The sequence below is a fragment of the Cydia amplana genome, chromosome 20 (genome assembly GCF_948474715.1).
Source record: "Cydia amplana chromosome 20, ilCydAmpl1.1, whole genome shotgun sequence".
Classification (NCBI taxonomy): domain Eukaryota; kingdom Metazoa; phylum Arthropoda; class Insecta; order Lepidoptera; family Tortricidae; genus Cydia; species Cydia amplana.
In genome coordinates this window covers 5,067,494-5,089,745 of record NC_086088.1, presented here as the reverse complement: position 1 = coordinate 5,089,745, position 22,252 = coordinate 5,067,494, and the positions used below count along the sequence as shown (strand labels likewise).

At 41.2% G+C, this 22,252-nt stretch overlaps 1 protein-coding gene across 1 annotated transcript; it reads right to left on the bottom strand.

Annotated features, from left to right (window-relative positions):
- Positions 1-1,817: 1,817 nt before the first annotated feature.
- LOC134657579 (uncharacterized) lies at positions 1,818-21,903 on the bottom strand. Its single transcript, XM_063513156.1, has 6 exons — positions 21,629-21,903; positions 9,601-9,988; positions 4,829-4,996; positions 4,245-4,380; positions 2,644-2,786; positions 1,818-1,960 (listed from the first exon to the last, which is right to left on the bottom strand). The coding sequence occupies exons 2-5, from the start codon at positions 9,824-9,826 to the stop codon at positions 2,651-2,653; spliced, it is 666 nt and encodes a 221-aa protein (XP_063369226.1). The 5' UTR covers positions 9,827-9,988; positions 21,629-21,903; the 3' UTR covers positions 1,818-1,960; positions 2,644-2,650.
- Between the last annotated feature and the right edge of the window lie 349 nt (positions 21,904-22,252).

Sequence of the window (22,252 nt, the reverse complement as noted above, 5' to 3'; positions counted from 1 at the left end):
ATGTATGCTTAGATCTTTAAAACTACGCAACGGACTTTGATGCGGGTTTTTTAGATACCTAGTGTGATACAATTAGGCCATTAAGCGCTGGTGGCCTAGCGGTAAGAGCGTGCGACTTGCAATCCGGAGGTCGCGGGTTCAAACCCCGGCTCGTACCAATGAGTTTCTCGGAACTTATGTACGAAATTTCATTTGATATTTACCAGTCGCTTTTCGGTGAAGGAAAACATCGTGAGGAAACCGGCCTAATCCCAATAAGGCCTAATTTACCCTCTGGGTTGGAAGGTCAGATGGCAGTCGCTTTCGTAAAAACTAGTGCCTACGCCAATTACTGGTATTAGTTGCCAAGCGGACCCCAGGCTCCCATGAGCCGTGGCCAAAATGCCGGGACAACGCGAGGAAGAAGAAGACCTAGTGTGATACAAGAGGAAGGTTTATGTACTTATAATTTGTTAACCCGTGCGAAGCCGGGGCGGGTCGCTACTGTCGCTGGTACATAATGTTTAAACAATGTTGTTTTCAGATGTAAAGAATCCGATTCACAACTATCGGAATATTTTTTACCAGACTATTTCCAACTATTTCCAACTATTTCGTGTATATATATTGGTGGTGGGACGTTTGTGGCGTGTGTTCGAAATGACTAAGCCAATTTGAATGAAAGGAGTACAAAGTATAGGCATTCCAAAAATTGAGAACACCAAAAGAACCGTGGTCGCATTACTCGTTTTTTAATCTGTTACTTTTTGTCTTCAGTGCAGACTTGTCATGAGCTTTGTCAATATCTGACAGTTATAGCTTTGGACGGATACAAATAACTACATTAAATTTAAATAACATTAGGTAGGTATATTTTATTGGCATACCATTAACCTTTTCCACGCCGTGACAAACACAAAAGCTGTCACTAAGACGCCACATCATTGAAGTGTACAAAACTGAAGTTGAACTTTATGTATATGCACGTAGGTCGATGTTGCTCTGTGGTCTGTGACCGATTAATCGGTCTTTGGCGTTGAACCTACGGTGCGGATATATCGGTCATTGGCGTCCAAAAGGTTAAGTGTACCAAAAAGCTGTCTCTGCTGTTCACAAACGTTAAACACTAACTTAAGTTGGAGCCAAAATTCTAGATGACGTATTTTTAATTAATCTGAAAAACACACTTATTGTCTTAAAATATTTGAGGTAATAAACAATGATGAATGAATAACTTACAAAGGGGCATAACCAGTATTTATTCTTCTGAAATCCAAGGTCATAAGTATTTTCAACCTTTTCATAAGTAATTTCTCAAAATATCTAAGGTATGTGAGATACCAGATAATATTCTAATGGACGGAATGTATATGAGATGTGTCTTTTATATACCTTTTCTACAATAGCAAAATACTCATTGAAAAGTAATATCCATAGAGATTCTTAGTAAATTTAAATACCAAAAGAGAAACTAAAAGTTCCTAAAAATACTAAATGTTATAGTAATATAAATTACTACACAAACTTATATCTAACGTTCAGCCTTCAAAACCTACAACTTACTTTAAGAGACCCCACTGGTGCGTTGCGTCGCGTTGTTTCGTTGCAAGCGTCGTCGCAGCGTCAACGCTGCGTCATTTTTACATACATATATATATGTATATTATGACATGCCACAATAAACTTTGTCGTTTACCATAAGGACGAGATTTGCTTGTATCTTTATACGAATAACCTGTCAAAGCGTCCTTATGGATCGACTGGGAGATTTTACTTGGAAACAACACAAATGCGATGCAACGACGCAACACAACGCACCAGTGGGGCCTGACTAACTCAACAAACGGCTTACATTAATGGAATTAGATGTTTTGAGCTAGTTTTAGTGATCATTTTAAAGCAAACGTTTTGTATACCAACATTATTTGTGTGGTTTCAACCGACGGATTGGTTCCTGTTCATTTCTCTCAGCAGTTGACACCTGAAACAGAAAACAGGTATTTTAAGACTATTTTAATAGGAAAGTATTTTCTGTAAACTATAAAAATCTAAGCAGGCATTTCATTAAAAGCGCCGTGAGTTCGGATTATTCTCCGAACGCAGCTGGCTGAGCACTGTGCGGACGGCCGTGTGAGCCCTGGCGGCCTAGCCAAGGTGACAATCGCTTGTGTCTCTCTATCATCTCTCTTCCATATTAGTGTGACAGTGACAGTTGCGTTTCGTTCGCTACGTATGATTGCTATGTTGTCTACGGGGCCTGGTTCGCAGATATCATTGTGTGAGGTTGTTAGTCTTGAATATTTACTAGTCCCTAGTGCAGACCATCGGCACGCCAAACGCGGGCGCTCAGTTGGACTATTATAACTTTACCATAGACGGTCGATTAAAGGAAGGTCACTAAGCAGGAAGAAGACCCGCCTTTTCCTATCTCTATCGCACGCGCGTAAATATACCTATCTGTCCCGCCCATGATGCCGGCGGTCAATGACACTGTGCGTGTGCGAGCAGCAATATACAGTAGGGCCTTGATAATCCGAACTTCATAAAAATACCCCCTGTACGGATAGCCCCGCATGCGATAGAGATATGATCATGCAGGGCAATGTATGAAATTCTTCTTTCTTACCGTCCTTACTTTACCAACTGAGTATGATAGGATCTTACCTGCGGGTTAATATAGCATGATGGCCCCGTTGACCTTCTCCTCTAGAGCGGGAGCGATGGTATCTGCGTCTCGCTCGTCGGCCATGGCGACCATGATGCACACGTTGTTCACAAACGCCGATATGGACGCGGCGACCACGAGCCTGTAATGTGAAACATGTTTGGATTATATGCTTGTATACCAACTGACTGCTGGGAAGATCGGAATGGCGTTCTGACGGCACGAAAATAGATCAATTTGAGTAGCAGCGTCTGAAAGACCTAGGATGCTAAGCAACTAGTAACATATCCGCAAGGCGCGACCTGTGCCCTCCTACACATTTACCCGCAACTCGACTGCGCATCGTCACAGAATAAATAATAGTACTAAGTACAGAAGACTCACTCTCTAACAAAACGCGTCTGTTACGATCAGCACAGATATGGCCGCTAGGTGGCGACAGCGCCACGCGCGGCTTATGGCATTCCCCAAAATTGGGGCCGGAACGGATGTACTTTTAGCTACCTGTAGCAAAGCGACGAAATCGCGGAGTGAGCCACGCCTGGCATCGTGTGACCGCATCTTTAAAACAAAGTTTATTTTGGCGGGCAACATTATAGCCGGCCACGTTTCCCTGCGAGATCGAATTAGAACTCACCAGAAGGATAAACCCAAGTCAGCTGTGCCGTTAGAGCTCCAGGTGTTGCCCCAGGTCTTCGTGTGACATCACGTTGTGCTGCAACCGTAGTAGTACTGCATACTGCTATAGCGAGACTCACCAGAAGGATAACCCCAGGTCAGCTGTGCCGTCAGAGCTCCAGGTGTTGGCCAGGCCCTCGTCTGACATCACGTTGTGCTGCAACCGTAGAAGTACTGCATACTGCTATAGTGAGACTCACCAGAAGGATAACCCCAGGTCAGCCGTGCCGTCAGAGCTCCAGGTGTTGCCCCAGATCTTCGTCAGACATCACGTTGTGCTGCAACCGTAGTAGTACTGCATACTGCTATAGTGAGACTCACCAGAAGGATAACCCCAGGTCAGCCGTGCCGTCAGAGCTCCAGGTGTTGCCCCAGATCTTCGTCAGACATCACGTTGTGCTGCAACCGTAGTAGTACTGCATACTGCTATAGCGAGACTCACCAGAAGGATAACCCCAGGTCAGCTGTGCCGTCAGAGCTCCAGGTGTTGGCCAGGTCCTCGTCTGACATCACGTTGTGCTGCAACCGTAGTAGTAATGCATACTGCTATAGTGAGACTCACCAGAAGGATAACCCCAGGTCAGCTGTGCCGTCAGAGCTCCAAGTGTTGGCCAGGTCCTCGTCTGACATCACGTTGTGCTGCAACCGTAGTAGTACTGCATACTGCTATAGTGAGACTCACCAGAAGGATAACCCCAGGTCAGCTGTGCCGTCAGAGCTCCAAGTGTTGGCCAGGTCCTCGTCTGACATCACGTTGTGCTGCAACCGTAGAAGTACTGCATACTGCTATAGCGAGACTCACCAGAAGGACAACCCCAGGTCAGCTGTGCCGTCAGAGCTCCAGGTGTTGGCCAGGTCCTCGTCTGACGTCACGTTGTGCTGCAACCGTAGAAGTACTGCATACTGCTATAGCGAGACTCACCAGAAGGACAACCCCAGGTCAGCTGTGCCGTCAGAGCTCCAGGTGTTGGCCAGGTCCTCGTCTGACATCACGTTGTGCTGCAACCGTAGATAGTACTCCGTCAGCCATACTGCAATAGCGCCGAGGGTGAAGAGTACTGGAATGATAAATATTTTGGTAAGTTTTATGGCAAAGCTATACTCTGATTGTCCTTCTTTATGCATGCCATACGATTAAATAAATAGTGACTAAATAAAAAAAAAGTTGAAAGTCAGAAGGTACATATATGTATTGTCTATCAAATAAGCTGTCAAAAATTACCAAATTTTTGGGACACGACTAGCTGGCCAATGTTGAGAGACCTCTGATGTTTAAATTTAAAGTCCGAGCACGGACTACGATACCAGCTGGGCCAGTGGCTGGAGTACATACTGGTGTGTACTGTGTACTGAGTTACCAGCGAGTTGCTAATGATAAGCGACACTAAAGCGGCCAGTACTCAGGCTCCGCCACATGACACTAGTGGTGCCGCTAGTTGAGCTGCTATTCCATAAAAGTCCAGTGAGCTGGGCCAGTAGCTGGAGTATATACTGGTGTGTACTGACCTGCCAGCGAGTTGCTGATGATGAGCGGGCGCGGCATGGCCCGCGTGCGGGCCGCAGACCCTAAGGCGGCCAGTACGCAGGCTCCGCCACATGATACTAGTGCTGCCGCTAGCTGAGCCGCTGTGCCCATCCAAGCCCAGCGCCGTGCCGGGTGGGTGCCCGCTTTTACTGAAACCATAATATTTATATTTTAAGATACGTCCTGGTCTCCTGGTCGTCCAGATCTGGCAACAGCGTCGCTAGCACGCCACAACGCACGAAAGCAAGCATTCTGCAGATAGGTGCATTCGCAGCGAGATCAGCAGATCTGAGCGGTGTCTCTCGATTAATATCGATCCTGGGCTATTTCTCGGTGTCCGATAATTTAAATTGACCTCTAAGTTAGACTAAACAACTTCCGTGTGGAGAGAAACAATAGGGATGTTGACATGAATCGCGAATATATAGCATGTTATGTTTTTACCATAGCAGGGAATATTAGAACGCGGAAAATCATATTTTGCAAGTGTAAATATGCGTAATAAATTAATTAAAAGTAATCAAAAGTATTTAAAATAATGCCCAGTATCACGTGACTGCAAACGCCAATCGGAGCGCGTGACGTAATCACAGTGGAATCACCAAAGACAAGTTATAAAACCTGCCTAAGTGTCTACAGATTATCGTACCGAAACGCGATCTTGGTGCGGTGCGGCGCACGAATCGATAGTGTGTAAGGTGGTGCGTTAAGGACGCAGCTATAAGTTAGAGCGAGAAAGAAGGTCGCTGTCCGATGCGGTAGTGTGTTAAGGCTTTAAAAAAAATTGTCAGTTGCCATATAAAGAATTTAAAAAAATGACTGACAGCAGTTTGTTTAAAACGCCGTTACGTCATCAAGGTCACGTGACAGTTTGGAGCGTTTAGGCGCGAAATTTAAACACGAAACTTATTATACATGTTTTTTATTCAAAATTAATGAATATATTTTTTTAATATTTTTTTCTGTAATTATTACGTGTCTATCTACAAAATGAAACCAGTTCCAAAAAATTGTCAACATCCCTATTCTGCTGACACTCTTGCTGAAGACTACAAAATGCTAGAATCTAATTTAACCAAGCTCAACTTCTCCAGCGGCCGTAGCACGGGCGCCTTTTATCACCTGTCACCTGTGCCTGTCGAGTTCTACAAGTATGTAAGTGCGAAAGTGACAGACGATAAAAATGGAACCATGCTGCCACCGCAGAAGAACCACCCTCATATGTGGAATGCTGATGGAGCGGAGTGGAGTGATCTGGCCATTCTGATACATATTTTGTGGCGCATAAAGCATACTTTCTATCAGTCGCTCTTAACAACGATACACGGCGTGGGAAAATTGTGAAAAAGCCACTTGACGAAGATTTTTATCTTCAATGGCATAGGTATTACAATGCGCGTATACATGCCCAGTGCTTATTGCAAATGTGTCAAAATGTTTAGCTTTTTCCAAGGATTCACAGTGAAAAGTGCAAACCCATTAGTGAGGATCATGAACCTTAAGTCCTTAACCTGTTAAGTTAGTTGGTTTCATAAAATGGAGGGCAGCCTTACGCCACGGGCTGATAGGGAACATAGGCGTCTCGGTGAGGATGATCCATGGGTCCTATCCAATTAATCATTATATTAATAGGTGTAACATAAAAACAACCTTCTTCCCAAAAAAATATAAAGCCACGAGCCATTTTTACTTTGCATAACTAACACGACAGAAATGAGTGCCTTTCATCCCTTGGTTAACAATCTACTATGTACTTTTCAAGATGTCCGAAGGTTAAGGACAACAGAAGTGTCATTGGACAGCCTAACTAACAAAATCTTACTATAAGAGCCGGGGTTTGCAAGGCGCACAATACTGCTCATTCGATACTTCGATAGATCTGGGCTATAACCATGAAAATCGAAGTTCGCAATCTTTATCTGTCACTCCAATTTAGATATGAGCGCCGCGCCGGCGCGCCGCCGCCGCCGACGAAATTTTCGCGCCGCCGCCGCCGACGCTGCCCTATCGGCGTGGCATCGGCGTGACCTTGGTAGTTACTACTACTTTCAGAGGTTTAGGAACCAGATAATATATCTTAAATCGAGTTTAGATCTATAACGGCGCCACTTCGAATAGTTTATAGGCATTCAAAAGGTATTTTAGGCCCATATAATTCAAAAATATCGAAGGTAAATGCAAATTTATTTGTCTAGTAACCGCGCTACTAGTCTTGGGGAAACGATTTTTTTAATATCAATTTAAACATCAATATGCTCGTAATAAACATACTGATTTCCTTCCATTTTTATTGTGGAACGTACATTACAATTTATAGATTGTATATACACTAGATATGTCAATCACAATGAAAAAATTACCTGTGATCAAATCAACTCTGGCTAACGTGAGACTCGAATCTTTGGAGTATCGACCCAATGCATAACTAATTTTGCCAACTGTTAACCATCCGTCATTTACCGCGAATTTAACCATTGCAAGCATGATTAATCGTCTTTAAAAGGTATAAAAAGGGGTTAATTTTGAGATATTAATGGTTTCCACGTCCAAATGTCCAGCCGTTGGCTTCGCGCGGAAGGGCGTCGGAATCGGGTCTTATTTAAACTTGGCCACTGATCAAATTTCAAGCTTTGCTCTCTCGCAGCTCAATCTTTGGCCTTGCATCGCTTGCATGGAAGTAAGCCACTATCTGAACCTGTAAGTTTTTGGCCCTGTTTGGAGCTCAGCTTTCGGCCTCTTTTAAAACTCTTGAGCATTGGTCCTTGTCTGATCTTAGCTCCATTGCAGCTCGGCCTTTGGCGTCGCACGAATGCGCCCGCAGGAAAGCTCCAGATCTTTAACACTATGGCTTCGGTCTTTATTAGCCTTCGCCCTCGCTCTGCTCTCTTGTAGCTCCGCCTCGCACAGAAGCGCGCTGTTGGCGTTCGATTCTTAGCTGTATGCTTACCTGCAGCTTATCCTCTGGCCTCGCATTGGGAGGCGTCGAAATCAAGTCTTCGGTGTTACATGGAGCTCGGCCTTGGGCCTCACTTTTTGACATAAATCGGTTTTGTTGGGTCGATGTTGGTTAATGACGGAGCTCGATTTTATTAAAAAAAAAAAATAAAATTTAAATCTATTTATTTCGCTAAAAAAGTACTTAAATCTACATACATTTGTGTGCAAAATCTCTAGTATGAGATTATGTGCGCGGTCACTAAAACTCGCGTTTTGATGTTACCTAATAATACATTGAGTAATTCGAAATGTAAATATCTACTTTTCTTAATTTAACTAATGGGTTTATTTTAGTTTGTTTGCCAGTATATTTGCCAGAGCATTATCATTTGTGAAATATTCCTTTAGAATTTTATTGAGTTACGATGATTTTCTATTTTCTAAAATGTGTACTAATTCCTTAGGTAATTTATTTAATATATCTGAACTGTCGACAAGACGTTCCCTGATACAGTATATCCGCAATTTTTAACTTACCACAAAAGATAAGGGCCTCGCTAAGATCTTCCGGCCTGAACCTCGCCAAGATTAAGACCGCCTTTGATGCAGCGCGATACCGCCTATCCACAGTTTATACGATATAAAACTTTTTTCGTATCATTACTCAATAAATTATCCTTGAAAAAAGAAAAAGCATTTATTTTATAACTTTCTTACAGCAAAAACATGTTTTTTCGGTAAAATTTTGGTTTGAATTTTTTTTTTTTCATTAATCGAAGGTGTTTCAAGGCCACGCCGCCGATTCGCCGCCGCCGCCGACCAATTTTGACCGGCGCGCCGCCGCCGGCTAAATGCCTATCGGCGCTCATATCTACTCCAATTACGCCTTTATTGGAGTAAAAGAGAAAGATCCCCGCAATTTGGGTTTCGGTTTTCGCGGTAGACCCTCAGATTTTGAGTAGGTAGATAATTTAAAGAATGGAAGTTCTCATCAGATCTCTTGCATCAACGTTGTCCTTCATTCAATCCTAATTGGACCGAATGGTTATTTCACGACATCTGTACTGACATATGCGTCGGTAATCTTTTTGTCTGTACGACTTTTTAGAACTACAGGATGTTTTGAAACGTGCGACATTATAAAAGAATGGAACATTGGACCGGACCGGACCATTGTCACATGAGAGCATGTTGCATAAGGCATAAGCTTTACTAAATGGCTAATGTGGTCAATCATCCAATTATAGCATAATGGTTTCGTTAAATAGATTGTTTAATTTTGATTCCGAGTTTGGTAATTGAAATGTAACGATAATGATTTCAACACGATATGTCCTCTCGGGTATTTTTGTACAGCTTTAAGTTATAGCTTACCCGTTATAAATACATTTCGATGTCCGTGTGTGACCAAGTCTTACGGGGGTTTTTTGGTTAAAATTAAAAGCAGTAGGTATCATGTGGCTAATGAAAATTTATCTAATACTATTAACGACGGTCAAAACATATCGGATTTTTGTAATCATATTGGTCAGATTGGCCTACATTTAGATCATGAATGAACCGAGTTATCGAATGTAAAAGAATAACTTTGGACACGTATAACAAACTAATACCTAGACTAGACAAATACAAAAAACTTATTATTATTATATTATTGCGAGCCTATTGTGTCCCACTGCTGGGCAAAGGCCTCCCCCCTCTTCTTCCACTCCTCCCGATTTTGAGCTACATCTGGCCAGTCGCTCAAAAAGGAGTCTAAGTTATCCCGCCATCGCCGACGAGGTCTGCCGGATCCCCGGTTCGACAAAAAACTTACCACTAAAATTATGACTCCTCCACCCATAACCGAAGTTGAGCTCCTTATGCCCCTCAAACAGCCCAAAGCTGATCCTGCCCTCAGAATCCAAGGGATTCGAAGTCCTCCTCGCCCTTGCATCTATCCAATGCGTAGTACCCAAAGATGCCACTATCAACGCTATACACAAACACGACCCAAAAAATGTCGCGAAAATCATCGACCGCTTGAACAAGTTCAACTTCATCTTGACCACTTTCACTAAGTTCACCAATCAGCCACTAGATGGCGTTACGTCACATTTTACTCCACAAGATGGCGGAGTTTTTGCGCGCCAATTGTTTAGCGATTTTCTAATTTGCGTTTACGCCATTGTGCGGGTTTCTCGATCGGTCCCACGTTAGAAAAGCTGGAACAATAAGAAAGAAAATTGATTACGTAAAAGTCAAGTTCGTTAGTGTTAGCTAATTGTTAATTTGAGGCGTGTGTTTGAATTGCAAATGGCGATTTAATTTCGCACGGTGAGTGAATGAGTGAGGTTAATTTGAATTTTTAAGTATGTGGAGACGCTAGATTACGTGATGTTATTTAAATTCGTAAAAGTACAGGCGTTGTTTACAATAAGAGGTATTGTATATTTATAATAAACATTTAACAGCGTTCAGGGGATTCTGATGATATCCGTGCATATATGAAATAAATAAATATGAAAAATAAATATGAAATATTTATTTATTTTAACAGCAGTAAATACGAAAACTTCCTCCAATCGTAAAATCGATTGGAAACGCTTACGGCGTTATGCATAATAAACGTCTGCTAAGTTGATCAGCTGATGATCGTCGTTTGACCCTCTCTATGGCATAACGACAGATAGGGACAAACGACGATCATCAACTGATCAATGGATGAGATTCAATTTCGCATTGCATAAGTGTAACACTAATTTTATTACAGGATATGCATGTCTGGAAAGGGGTGTAAGTAAAAGTAGGGTGTTCAGGTCGAGGGAGTCAGTTCACAGTAGTGCTAATCTAATATCTTATGTTATACTTATATGTTAAGCCGACTACTAGATTCTAAAACATCCCGATACATTAAGAACAGCTTTCTTCGAAGCATTTTTAAATTATGTTCCCCGATTTCTCGAAGACGTCTGGGGGCGATTTGGATAATTATTTTTTTTGTTTGAAAGGTTAAATTTTGGTACCATTGTCATCTGATCTGAAATTTGTAACCTAACCAAGACAGTGTGTGTGTGATGATGGGATTCTGAAATCGAGGGAACTCTTCAACTATTACCTATAGACTTAGTAAACTATAATGTGTTTATTTAATTACACATTTCCTTCGACGCGCTAACATACAACGTTTAGCGCCTTACGCAATCATTCAAATATCGACCGTAATACGAAAGCGATAAGAACTAGTTACGTTAATACCAGCGATCACACGCGACGGGTGAGCCTGTATTATTAGCCCAGTACCATACTGACTCGATTTTGAAATCGAAACGGGTTCTTTTGTCTCACTTTTTGTAGACAAATCCGTTGGCCGGTATTAGACAGGTCTGGCAAGTATTTAATATCGTTATTATCGATGTGATATTTCAGAAATTGCGAAATTAGACAATAAGTCCACATATCCCCGACAAGACACGGTCTTACGTAAAACTGAGATGAAGGTCCCTCCCTGCAACTGGAGGCTTCACTACATTGGTTGCAATTGTACAAGGATTAATCACATACAACAGTTAAGATTATATTCCATACAATTCTGACGTTTTAGACAATTTAGACCATGTTATTAGACAGAAGCAGGACTAATGACATTACCGAGTGCCCCGAGCGGCAAGCACGAAAATTGGAGACATGCGAAAGAAACGAATGAAACACAGAGGTAGAAATAATATTGAGGGCCCACAAATTACCAGTTCGCTGGACGATATCAGCCTGTTAAACGCAAAAGGTGACAGTTCCGAACAACTGACAGGCTGATATCGTCCAGCGAACGGTAATTATGTGCAGGGATGTAACGGATGTGGTTTTAACGGAACCGAAAGCGGAACCAGATGTTTTAAATTTAGTTTATCGGAACCAGAAACGGAATCGGAACCGAAAACGGAACCGGAACCAGAACCGGAACCTGAGTCAGTACTATCAGTAGGTATACATTACACAATACAACACATACGAATAGGTACTTTAAATTCGAAAACACGGATAAATCAGAACATCTAATTACTGCAGCACGTGGCAAGCGGGGCTATGAACGAATGACTGGTGTAAACCTGTTTGTTTTTGATGTACACCGCTCATGTCCCGCTGCCGCGCTAAGCATTGACATCCGATATAACTTCCGTTTCAAAAGCAACGGAACCGGAACAGAAACGGATGTGTAGTGTAATACCAACCAGAAGTTCCGACTTAACGGAAACGGAAACGGAGCTCTGTAACATCCCTGATTATGCCCTTTAGAGATAAGAATTCCAAATATGACTGACAGATTCATATTTAACACGATGTTATGTATTCGGAGTTGCGGACTCACTCCGTGGAACACCTACCTATATGAATTGATGGAGAAAGCAATAAAACACAAGCAATACAAAATAGGTGCACGTCCCGATTCCAAGCGCACGAGCGGATCATGTATAATTCATCGCCATGGGAAAGTCAGATCGGCGATAACATGCGTAATTGATCGACATTTCTACTGTCTTATACTTGTGTACTTAGAGCCGTAGGGCATTTGAATTCGCATAATTATTTTTTGTACTGATAATTAATTCACATTACTCATTAGAGTCATTACTGTCATTAGCATTGGACGGGACTCTAGCTACACCGTCATATACTATTAAATGTCAGACCGGTTTGGCAGATTATGTGATCTGTCCGTCGACATGTCTGTGCCTAATTTCCGCCACAGATTTATCCGTTAGACACATCTGACCACAGAGACATCCTCCAGACTGAGCATAGTAACGCTCCTCTGCCACAAATATACGGTAGTTTTACTCCATTTTCGAGTCAAAGTGTCTTTGTGTGACGTCCGTGTCTTTGAACGGACCAATCACGGAACGGGACTAGCTCACCTCGTCCCCCGCACCCCAGAATTTTTGGCAGCACCGGTTTCATGAAATAATTGCTCTAAACTCCGTCTACAGGATTCCTAGTCTATGCATCTGACAGACACATTTGTACGTTTACGTACGATGCTATCCCTAAAAATATGTACCATTGTTACACCCAAAAGCGTGGGAAGGCGCCTAATACAAGATGGACCGACGATCTGTTCTAAATCGCAGGGATAGGTTGGATGAGGTCAGCACGTGACCGGCTGCTGTGGAGATCATTGAGGGAGGCCTTTGTCCAGCAGTGAACGTCTTTCGGCTGATATGGTGATGATGATTTTCACCCAGCTGTAAAATTGAATAACCGCTTTGTAAATGAATTCATCCATAATAGGTTCATGCAATTTTGCAGTTCTGTAAGTCTCTTAGAAGAGCTTTATGAACGATTTCCAAAAACACATTAAAACGATCATACTCGTATTCAGGCAAGCATAACTATTAAACTAACAGTACAGTAGGTTAATCACACCCATCGCAGCTTCGCCCATTCGCTTATTGCCTATCGACCCATGGTCAATTGATTATGCATTGCATAGTTGGAAGACCGTTAATCAAGAGTTGTTGTCAGGTCATGAAACATGAATCTAACTATCAGTTTAATGAACCGTTTTACTAAATGCATTCAATCCAATGACTCCGATCCGATCTGTCTACTGGTCTGGACTCTGGAGTCCATCTTTCGACTTGGCAGCGACAAAGGGTGACAGCCATCCAGCCACGGCGGTACCCGTCCCAAATTATCTGGTATATGTCCCAAATTCTCTGGTGAATGTCCCAAATTCTCTGGTATATGCTATCCTTGAAAGGCTAGGCGATTTTGACCAACTCTAAGGGCGAGCAGGACGTGCTTGCACCTCCTAATTATTTAACAAAATAATTTTGATTTGTTCCCAGTTGTATTTAAACTTGATATTTACATAGGAATTGACATTTACGATGTCACTTAAGAGAGTGTGTATATCTTTTTGAGCGTCTCATCCGCTTAGCTACTTCTACTGTTGACTGTACATGTGTTATAGTTACAGGTTATACACGAACGGAACTGTTAATTGCAGCAACTGTACCTCAATCGTTAATTATTGCCCATCGGCCACGGGTTGTTAACGGGATCGATCCGTTATGCATAACATTCAATTTTACCTCCATTTGTGGAATTTGTAAGGTTATGACGCATATGTAATTCTTTTGGTTATGAAATTGAATAGTGGTGTAAATTATCCGTTCAGCCGCTAAGTTCGACGCTGAATAGAAGTCGTTGACGACAAAAGAAGTTATAGCAGGTATTTCAACTCATCGTAGTGACCTAGGGGCAATACAAAAAGGCCATAACTTGTCAGTAATCTTTAAATTAAAAGAGATCTCATACTCATTCGTACTTAGTATTTAGCTACTAGCTATAGTTATTTCCAAAGATCTTCCTCATAAGCCATTGCCGATAATTAGATAAATAAGAGGCAGACTTCTCAGCACCCGTGATCCAAACAACATTAAAAGAATTCTGAGATGTATATGGCTCAAGCATCATCATTTATCATATCAGTTCAGCAGGTGGCAGGCCTCACAGAGCGTCTCATGCTACTCTTGCCCAAATCCAGAACATGTCTTCTTCAATGGTTGTCTGTGTTACGGCAGCCATGACCACTATGACCAGCTAATTGACAAAGCGTGCTAATGCTTGGGGCTATGTCGGTAACTTTCATCATCAGCTGAATACGACAGACTAAATTATAATAATTATCATATTCGGCACCTGACAAATCAATTACCTACCTACATGTCGCGTCAAATCTACGTGCGTAAACACCCGGTCCGTGACATTGTCGACATAACGACACAAATAACAAATACTCATCTCAGCTCGACCTTCGTATGTTACACATTTAACATACTGACGTACGCGAGCCTACATTAAAATGCAGGTACGCTATTTTGAAAATGAGCGCGAGCGGTCAGCCGTGATTAACGTACCATGTCGATAGCCGTTACGTGTTAACGTGTAAGATGAGTATGCCTTATTACAATATAATAGAGTTCAATTATTTGTGGCTTACAATCACAGAAGTGACCTTATGCTTCAAGTACAATAAGGTCATTTTAATTAGAAATTCCAGCAGAAATTCTGATAAAAAGGTCCTTATTGCACGTGAAGCATAAGAACCCTTCTATTATGGAAAGCCTAAACGAATAAACTCTATGAATTATCAGTTAAATGCGTTACTGTCAGTTGATGTCAAAGACATGTTGACACATTTGCACCATAAGGGGCCCACTGAATAACAGTCCGCCGGACGATATCGGCCTGTCAGTTAGAACAAAAAGTTGACAGTTCCGAACAACTGACAGGCCATTATCGTCCGGCGGACTGGTAATCAGTGGGCCCCTTTATGCTTTTATAACAAAAGCGAGAATTGTACCTATACATGTCTTTAATGGAGTCTCAGTGGCATTTCCGGACGGAAGGTGTCAAATATACGTAGTCGTTTTCGAAGAATTTTGAAGGTAGGATTAAAGTGGGGGAGGTATGGAAGCGTGACTGAGGGGGATAAGGATGTGCGGTTGGAATAAATTATGGTGTGCATGTGGCATCTATAAATTCCACAACTGTTTGATATCATCATCATCATCATATCACCTTTTATCGCCCACTGCTGAGCATAGGCCTCTCTTTGAGTACACCACTTATCCCGGTCGGTCCTGAGCCAATCTCATCCAGAAGTGAAGTGAGTTTAATATACAAACGCAAAAAAGCTCCTACTCATTTGTGCGATGTTTTATCAATTTACGATGTGATAATTGCATTTTTTTTATTAAGATAGTCTGCAGATGTCGGAGGTTTCTTTGGATCTCGTTTAACTCGTTATCCCTTAACTGATCATTCGTAAACCTTGTCTCAAAGTCATAAGGTCGATTGATGATCAGCTGAGAACGTTTCTAATATTTTATAGATAGTCTGGTGCAGATTAGCCCGTCTTGTTTATTCATTTTGGACTAACACACTTGTAATTTTCTTCGTGAGCCTTTTATGCCGTAGTTTAGCCAAAGATAATGAGTATCATTGTGACATAACTATGTTTTCATGGCTTGACACAACATCGGAAGTATTACGTGAGAAAGCGACAATCGCTGCTTAATTGTTAACGTAAAGGGTCTAAACATAATTAAGTAACTATGTATAATTATCTTATTTTTTATTTTGTTTTTAAGATTTGTGTCGTTGCACGTAAGGACACTGTTATTCGATTTTAAGTTTATTTTAAAATTAGAATTAAGTACCTCTGCGGCTGAGGTTGTTTAATATGAAGAATTATGGACTTGCTTAGTTCGTCAAAACTGCGAAAAAGGAACCCTTATAGTTTGCATGAAATCGGATCTCTTGACAGCAAGCAGAAAATAATGACAAAATATTGTCAAAGGCAGGTTTATTTATTCCACAACCCGACTTTCAGTCAATGAAATACTTAGGCAACATAACTTGCAGAAGAGACACCTGCAAAAACTGCCAGCACTCCTTGAACAAGCCACTAGAGTCTGTGCGGAAGGAGAAGAGTCGTGGAATGTATGGGGCCCAATACATTCCACGACTCTTCTCTTTCCGAACAGACTCTAGCTTAGCGAGGCAACTAAGAAAATCGCAACTATCACTAGCAAATTACTTAGAAAACACAAAGTTATCAATCTGAGAACGTTACGGCAATGTTTTAGAAACCCATCGCTCTCCAATAGAAGCGTAACGGCTATTAAGAGGCCGAAACAAAATTGCCCATTTCACTTACAATTTTCTTGCGTGTCTAGTTACATCTGAAGCGTGTAATGTGATTTAAACTTTATTGCGATGGGGGAAAGTTGATAATTGAAAGTAGTGATTAAGTATGAGACAGCATCTTCGAAGGACAAACTACAATGTAATTAGCGAGATGGACTGATAGGTATACTATCACGCTTATGGTTTCTTTCTATGCGTGTAAAAGCATAATTTATGCATATCGGAACTGTTCGAAGATTTTCATGTTCGCTATTCTTGCGGGACAATTTCTTTTAGTCTGTAGAGTCACCTGACCTTCTAGAAGGCCGACCGGAGGGCCGCAGAGGTCTTAGGCAAGCCCAAGCTCAGATGGTTGGGCGGCGTATACGTGAAAAGTTGGAGAAGGAAAGAAAGAGAAATTTGCTTGACCAGTACGGATATGATGGTCGTTCTTGTCTACGTGACAGCGTGATAAAACGGTGTCCGTCACTTTCTTTCCCACGGTGTTAAACAGTGACAGTTTTTTTATCACGTGGATAAAGATGGATAAAGCTATCCATAATAGGCTGGCTGGCTAAGGCCCATGCGCGGCAGTAACGCCTCAGATATGATGATAGTCATCTTCTACTTTTGAATAATGAAGTGAACCAAAAGGTTCAAAATAATTAGGTAGAGGGCGTAAAACGTAAACGTAAAGCTTGTAAAATACAAGTAGGTACCTCTATTGTCTCCTTTTATGTTTATTTATTTTATGTTATGTCCAACATTAGGACTGTTTGTTGTTGTTACATAAGCTGAACAATGGTGTTTAGATGCTCGACTAACCCGTCACGCGTTTACGAGGCAACGGAAACTGAACGAGGCAGCCATGTCATTCCAAATGCTATCAAGCTCAAATCGAAGGCGTATTCCCATTAGTCCCCGCCTCGTGTATGGCGACGGTCACGCGCGTGGAAATGATTCATATGTATCTGTACCTATTCCCTTCTGTGCTCGGCGGGACAAATGGGAATAGGTACACCAAATTGAAGGCGTACCCGAACCAGAGGGTCTACCGCGATCATTGAATATCGAAGTTTCGTTAATTGCCTCTCGATCGCTCTTGCATATAGAGCGATAGAGAAACGAATGGTCGAAGTAGTGTAACAAATGCATGTAATTTTCGATACATTGCGGAATTTGCTAGATGGATTGAATTCGTCCTAATTTTGTTGCAAGGTCTAAGGGCCCTCCTTTTTTCTTTTTTAAGAGGGGAAATGCTTTACGCATACCACCCGGGGCGGGGACGGGCCGGGATGGTTATTTGGGACTCCCTGATGTGGTCTAATGAGACCCCAAAGTCACCCCAGTTTTTATTTTAAGAGTCTAGTCCTAGTCACAGCCGTGTCGAGTTCTTTGGAACTTTTTAGAGACTCGAACTTTCTGTAGAAACTTAAGTAATGTTTAATTTATTGTAATAAATTACAAGACACACTGACTTCTTTTATTTAATTAGGTAGTGTATCTATTCAAAATGATATTTTTAGATACGTACCTTGTACTCAAGTTACGGCTAAAGGTCCGGCTACACTGGCAAACTTCTGCGCCCGCGCAAGCAATGACAATACTCAGGTTATGACATCGGAAGCGTAAAAGGCAATTGTCTCGACGTAATCCGTTGACAAAATCGCTGGGAAGCGGCTGTAACCAACTACTTTTAAAAAAGGGCTTATACGCCATTATAAAGTATCTATTCTAGGCCATTTTGTATGAAGTGATAAACAAAGGAACGAATGTTTACCAATCTCGATAATTGAGCGTTGAAATTTCCCTTTCTTAGTGATAGAATCGGGTGTAGATAATGAAAAAATGCTCTGATTTGGTCGAAATTGATAGTTTTTTTCTCTGCCTCATGCAAAAGTAGATTATAAGTTAGGTACCTACCTACTTTTCTTTGCAATTACCCATTATACGTAGGTATCTAAATACAAAATGGGCTTAGGCAACCTAATAATGCTTTTGAGATGAAGAATGGGCATGGGGGCATCCCTAAATTCTAATCTAAGTGCCATACCAAGTGCCTAGGGGCCCCAGTTCTCGAAATTCGGGCCTTTGTTTATCGGCATTGAAACTCATATTACAATTCAATGATAATGACACGCACTTTCGCTACTACTAATAAAATGCCTATCGTGTATGCCAAATAGCCCTTGCGATACGTGTAAACGCGTCGAATCTCAAGTTAGAAAGTGGAAAGTACAAGTGGGGAACATTACAAATTAACTTTTAGCGGCTATGTAAACACTTGTAATATTTTGTATAACGAAGCGGCCCGGCCCAACATATATTCGCCGCACTGAGTCAACTATTTTAACCCTTTCCCATTTGTCCCTGTCCCCACCGGGCACAGATATGTAGTCAGAGGGAATATGTAGTCTTTTTTCGCCTCACATATGGGGGCGATCACGTGGGGCGGGGACAAATAGGAATGCATCCTATCATTGGTGAATAACTTTTTGACAACTGCATCTTTACCACTGAATTGGAAATGTGTTAAATTAAGAAGTATGGAAAGAAAACAACGCGTAACGCAAGGATCGAAAGTGATAAGTGGCGAGCAGAGCAGACCCCATTTACTAACTCACCAGCTCTTAATTATCACTGCAAACAATTATAACAGAATACCATACATTCTTCATACTATACGTAACATTGTTTCAGGCTATTTTAGACCTTACGTCCGATTCCTATGATTCTGTTTTGCTTGCTGATGTTCGTTTGAACCAGCTCAGTTTCTTGTGGGAAATGTGTTACACAGAAAAATGTCTTATGTTTGGAAAGGTGTCAATTATAAATGTGCATTGATATTTCTTATCTGGTAATTGTGGTTCAATTGTCATTACAATTGTACAGCAAACAGGTACAAGGAAATAGCCACTTATTTATAGTCAACCAAAAATTATTGGGAAAACTAACTTGCCTTGACATAATGTGACTTGTGAACAAGTTGGTGGAATTGGTTCTGTAATCTTTTACACTTACTGAATGTATAAGGAACAAGTATTGCCTAAAGAGCAAATTTAAACTATTCTACACCTACTTACTTATTATTTGTGAATAAATACTGCCAAAGTGGCCAAATACATTGCCACAAACCTATTGTTACTACAGAAATAAGGAAGTGTTGCAAAATTTGCAATATTCATACTCTGGCTTACATAATGTCAATATCCAGGGTGAACAATGGGGACTATGTTTGTATGGAGAAGAGGCTGATGTTCACTATCTTCTATACATACATCATGCCTATAAAATTTTAGGGGATGAGCTGTTTAAAAATGTACGTAAATTGTGTCTGATTAATCAAGAACGTCTCTGGAATCAATATACGGATCACGGACGGACAGTTGGAAACAAATTACGACATCCAAGCTCAAAAAAGTATTGCACAAAAGTACCTACTCATTTGTACCGAACTTTAACCCAATTTAAACTTTTGACTGGTAAGTACACATAGTATTTGGAGCTCATCTCCAGACGGTCCAGGCGGCGTAGCACGGTCGCGTTTTTATCGGTTGTCACCATGCCTGTCACGTTCTAACAAGTATGTAAGTGCGAAAGGGACGGGCATGGTGATATGCGATAAAAATGGAACCGTGCTGCGCCCGCAGAAGGACCTGAGAGGGGTATATAAGACAGTCGCGCAAAACCTAGAACAATGAAAAAGGCAGACAAGGAGATCCCACCCCAGTAGGCTTGTGCCTGCTCGTACACTACAGAGAGCGCTCCACTCTCGGTCAAACAAACTAGTTCAGCCTTTTAGTCAAGCACTCTCCAATCCCACTGAACTAAAGGACCAATGAAGAGTGTGCAAAAAGATTTAGTTCGGTTCAGTCCTTCACAGGATTTCATTCATAACAGTTCTTAGTTCATGACCGACACAAGCCTAAACCCCAGATAATGGGATAAGGCTTAGGACAAGAAGATATTTGGAGGCTCATCTCTTTAATTCCTCTTTAATAATGATTACTATCCATAAACAATAGAAGGAAACAAGCCATAGATTTGCATAAACAGATACAGCATAATGGGAGGTCATTGATGAACATCAGATAGTATGGGTCTGATTGTATGGGTCAATTATCTTGATGTGTACAAACAATGCTTTTGATGTTAGTGATTTGGGTAATAGTTTAATTGTGTTGATTGTTGGAGATCATCATGTTTGCGTGCATAAAGATATACAGGTAAATTACCTCTAGTTTGTGAATAAATCTAAGTTCAATTTTATTTGAGACAATCTTGAAATTGGTTTGTCTCAAACATTCTGCTATCTTACCTAGCCAAGAGGCACAGCTAAAACCACTATAGATGTAGTGCATAATTATTTTCCATCGTTTTTTCACAAAAATGTATGAACGCTCCTTTCTATATCAGTCAAGTCTCGGTACAAAAAGTCCTGAGGTTGACTGAAGTAGTATGACAAATACGAACGCTTCCAAGAAAATATGATGGAAAAAAATTATGGACTACATATGTACCCGGTACCGATGGGCCAGATACCGCTGGCAGGCGTGACTCACTCCGCGATTTCGTCGCTTTGCTACAGGTAGCTAAAAGTACATCCGTTCGGGCCCAATTTTGGGGAAAGCCATAAGCCGCGCGTGCTGTCGCCACCTAGCGGCCATATCTGTGCTGATCGTAACAGACGCGTTTTGTTAGAGAGTGAGTCTTCTGTACTTAACTTAGTACTATTATTTTATTTATTCTGTGCCGTTGGAGAGACAGTGTGGAAGCGGATCTGCGCCAGCTTCAAGCCGATAATTCGCAGGAAACGGCGCAGGATCGGGAAAAGTGGTGTGCTCTCGTTTCAGAGGCCAAGATCCTATTTACGTCGCTGAGCCGTAATAGAAGAAGAATTTATAATAATATATTATATATACATATATTTAATAAATAGTAGGCATTATAACTATTCCGGCAAAAATAAAGATAACCAAATCAAACTACAATAAAACAGACGCTTCTGCTGATGTAATAAAAACGCAGGCAAAACACAAAACAAATAGAATAATCAAAAACCGAGGAATATTGTAACGATGTGGCGAACCACGTAATTATTATAATTATTCGTAAATAGAAAGTGGCATGTGATTACGTTTAATGCTTTTTTATCCTTAAATCCCACTTACCTGTATGAAACGGCCTTGCTGAGACTTTCCAACTTAGGATGGGATGTAACTTTCTGACCGAGATCGAATGATCTTAATTGTTACAATATTAATGACACTTAATTAAAGCTTTGCTTTAAAATGAACTCTTTATGAATAAAGCAATAATGTTTTGATGACGATATCGTTCTGTAATACACAATTTCGCTATTGGAAGTGAAAATACAACAAAAACTTTCTTGTGTACGCGTACGTCGAATGATGACTTCGTTCGGAAACTGGATGGACGGTTTAATTTTTTATTTTGTTTCGTTGGCGACAGTGGTGGGGGAGTGACGTTTCGTTCAGAAACTAAAAACTAAACTTTATTGTAAGCCTTAAATTTCTGAACGTATATGCAGTTTGCAAATTTCAGGCATCTCTTTTACTCTAATTAAGACGTAATTAGAGTGACAGAGATAGTTGCTCGAAATTTACCAACTTCTATTTTTTAACAAGGAAAAGTGCCGGGCGACCGTGTATAGAAATATCTTCGCTTTGCAGCGAAAAACGAATACAAAAGAAAAATGCTGCATTGCTAAAATCACCGCTTTATTTAATACGAGTATTACGACAATTTTCTTATATTCACAAAAAATATTTTTA

What these genes read in the sequence shown, in the direction of transcription:
- LOC134657579 (XM_063513156.1), bottom strand. Translation starts at nt 9,826, where the DNA reads ATGAAGTTGAACTTGTTCAAGCGGTCGATGATTTTCGCGACATTTTTT. An exon ending in GAGGAGTCATAATTTTAGTG is followed by an intron (nt 4,997 to 9,600) that starts GTAAGTTTTTTG and finishes TTATGGTTTCAG; the next exon opens with TAAAAGCGGGCACCCACCCG. An exon ending in GACCTGGGGTTGTCCTTCTG is followed by an intron (nt 2,787 to 4,244) that starts GTGAGTCTCGCT and finishes TTCACATTACAG; the next exon opens with GCTCGTGGTCGCCGCGTCCA.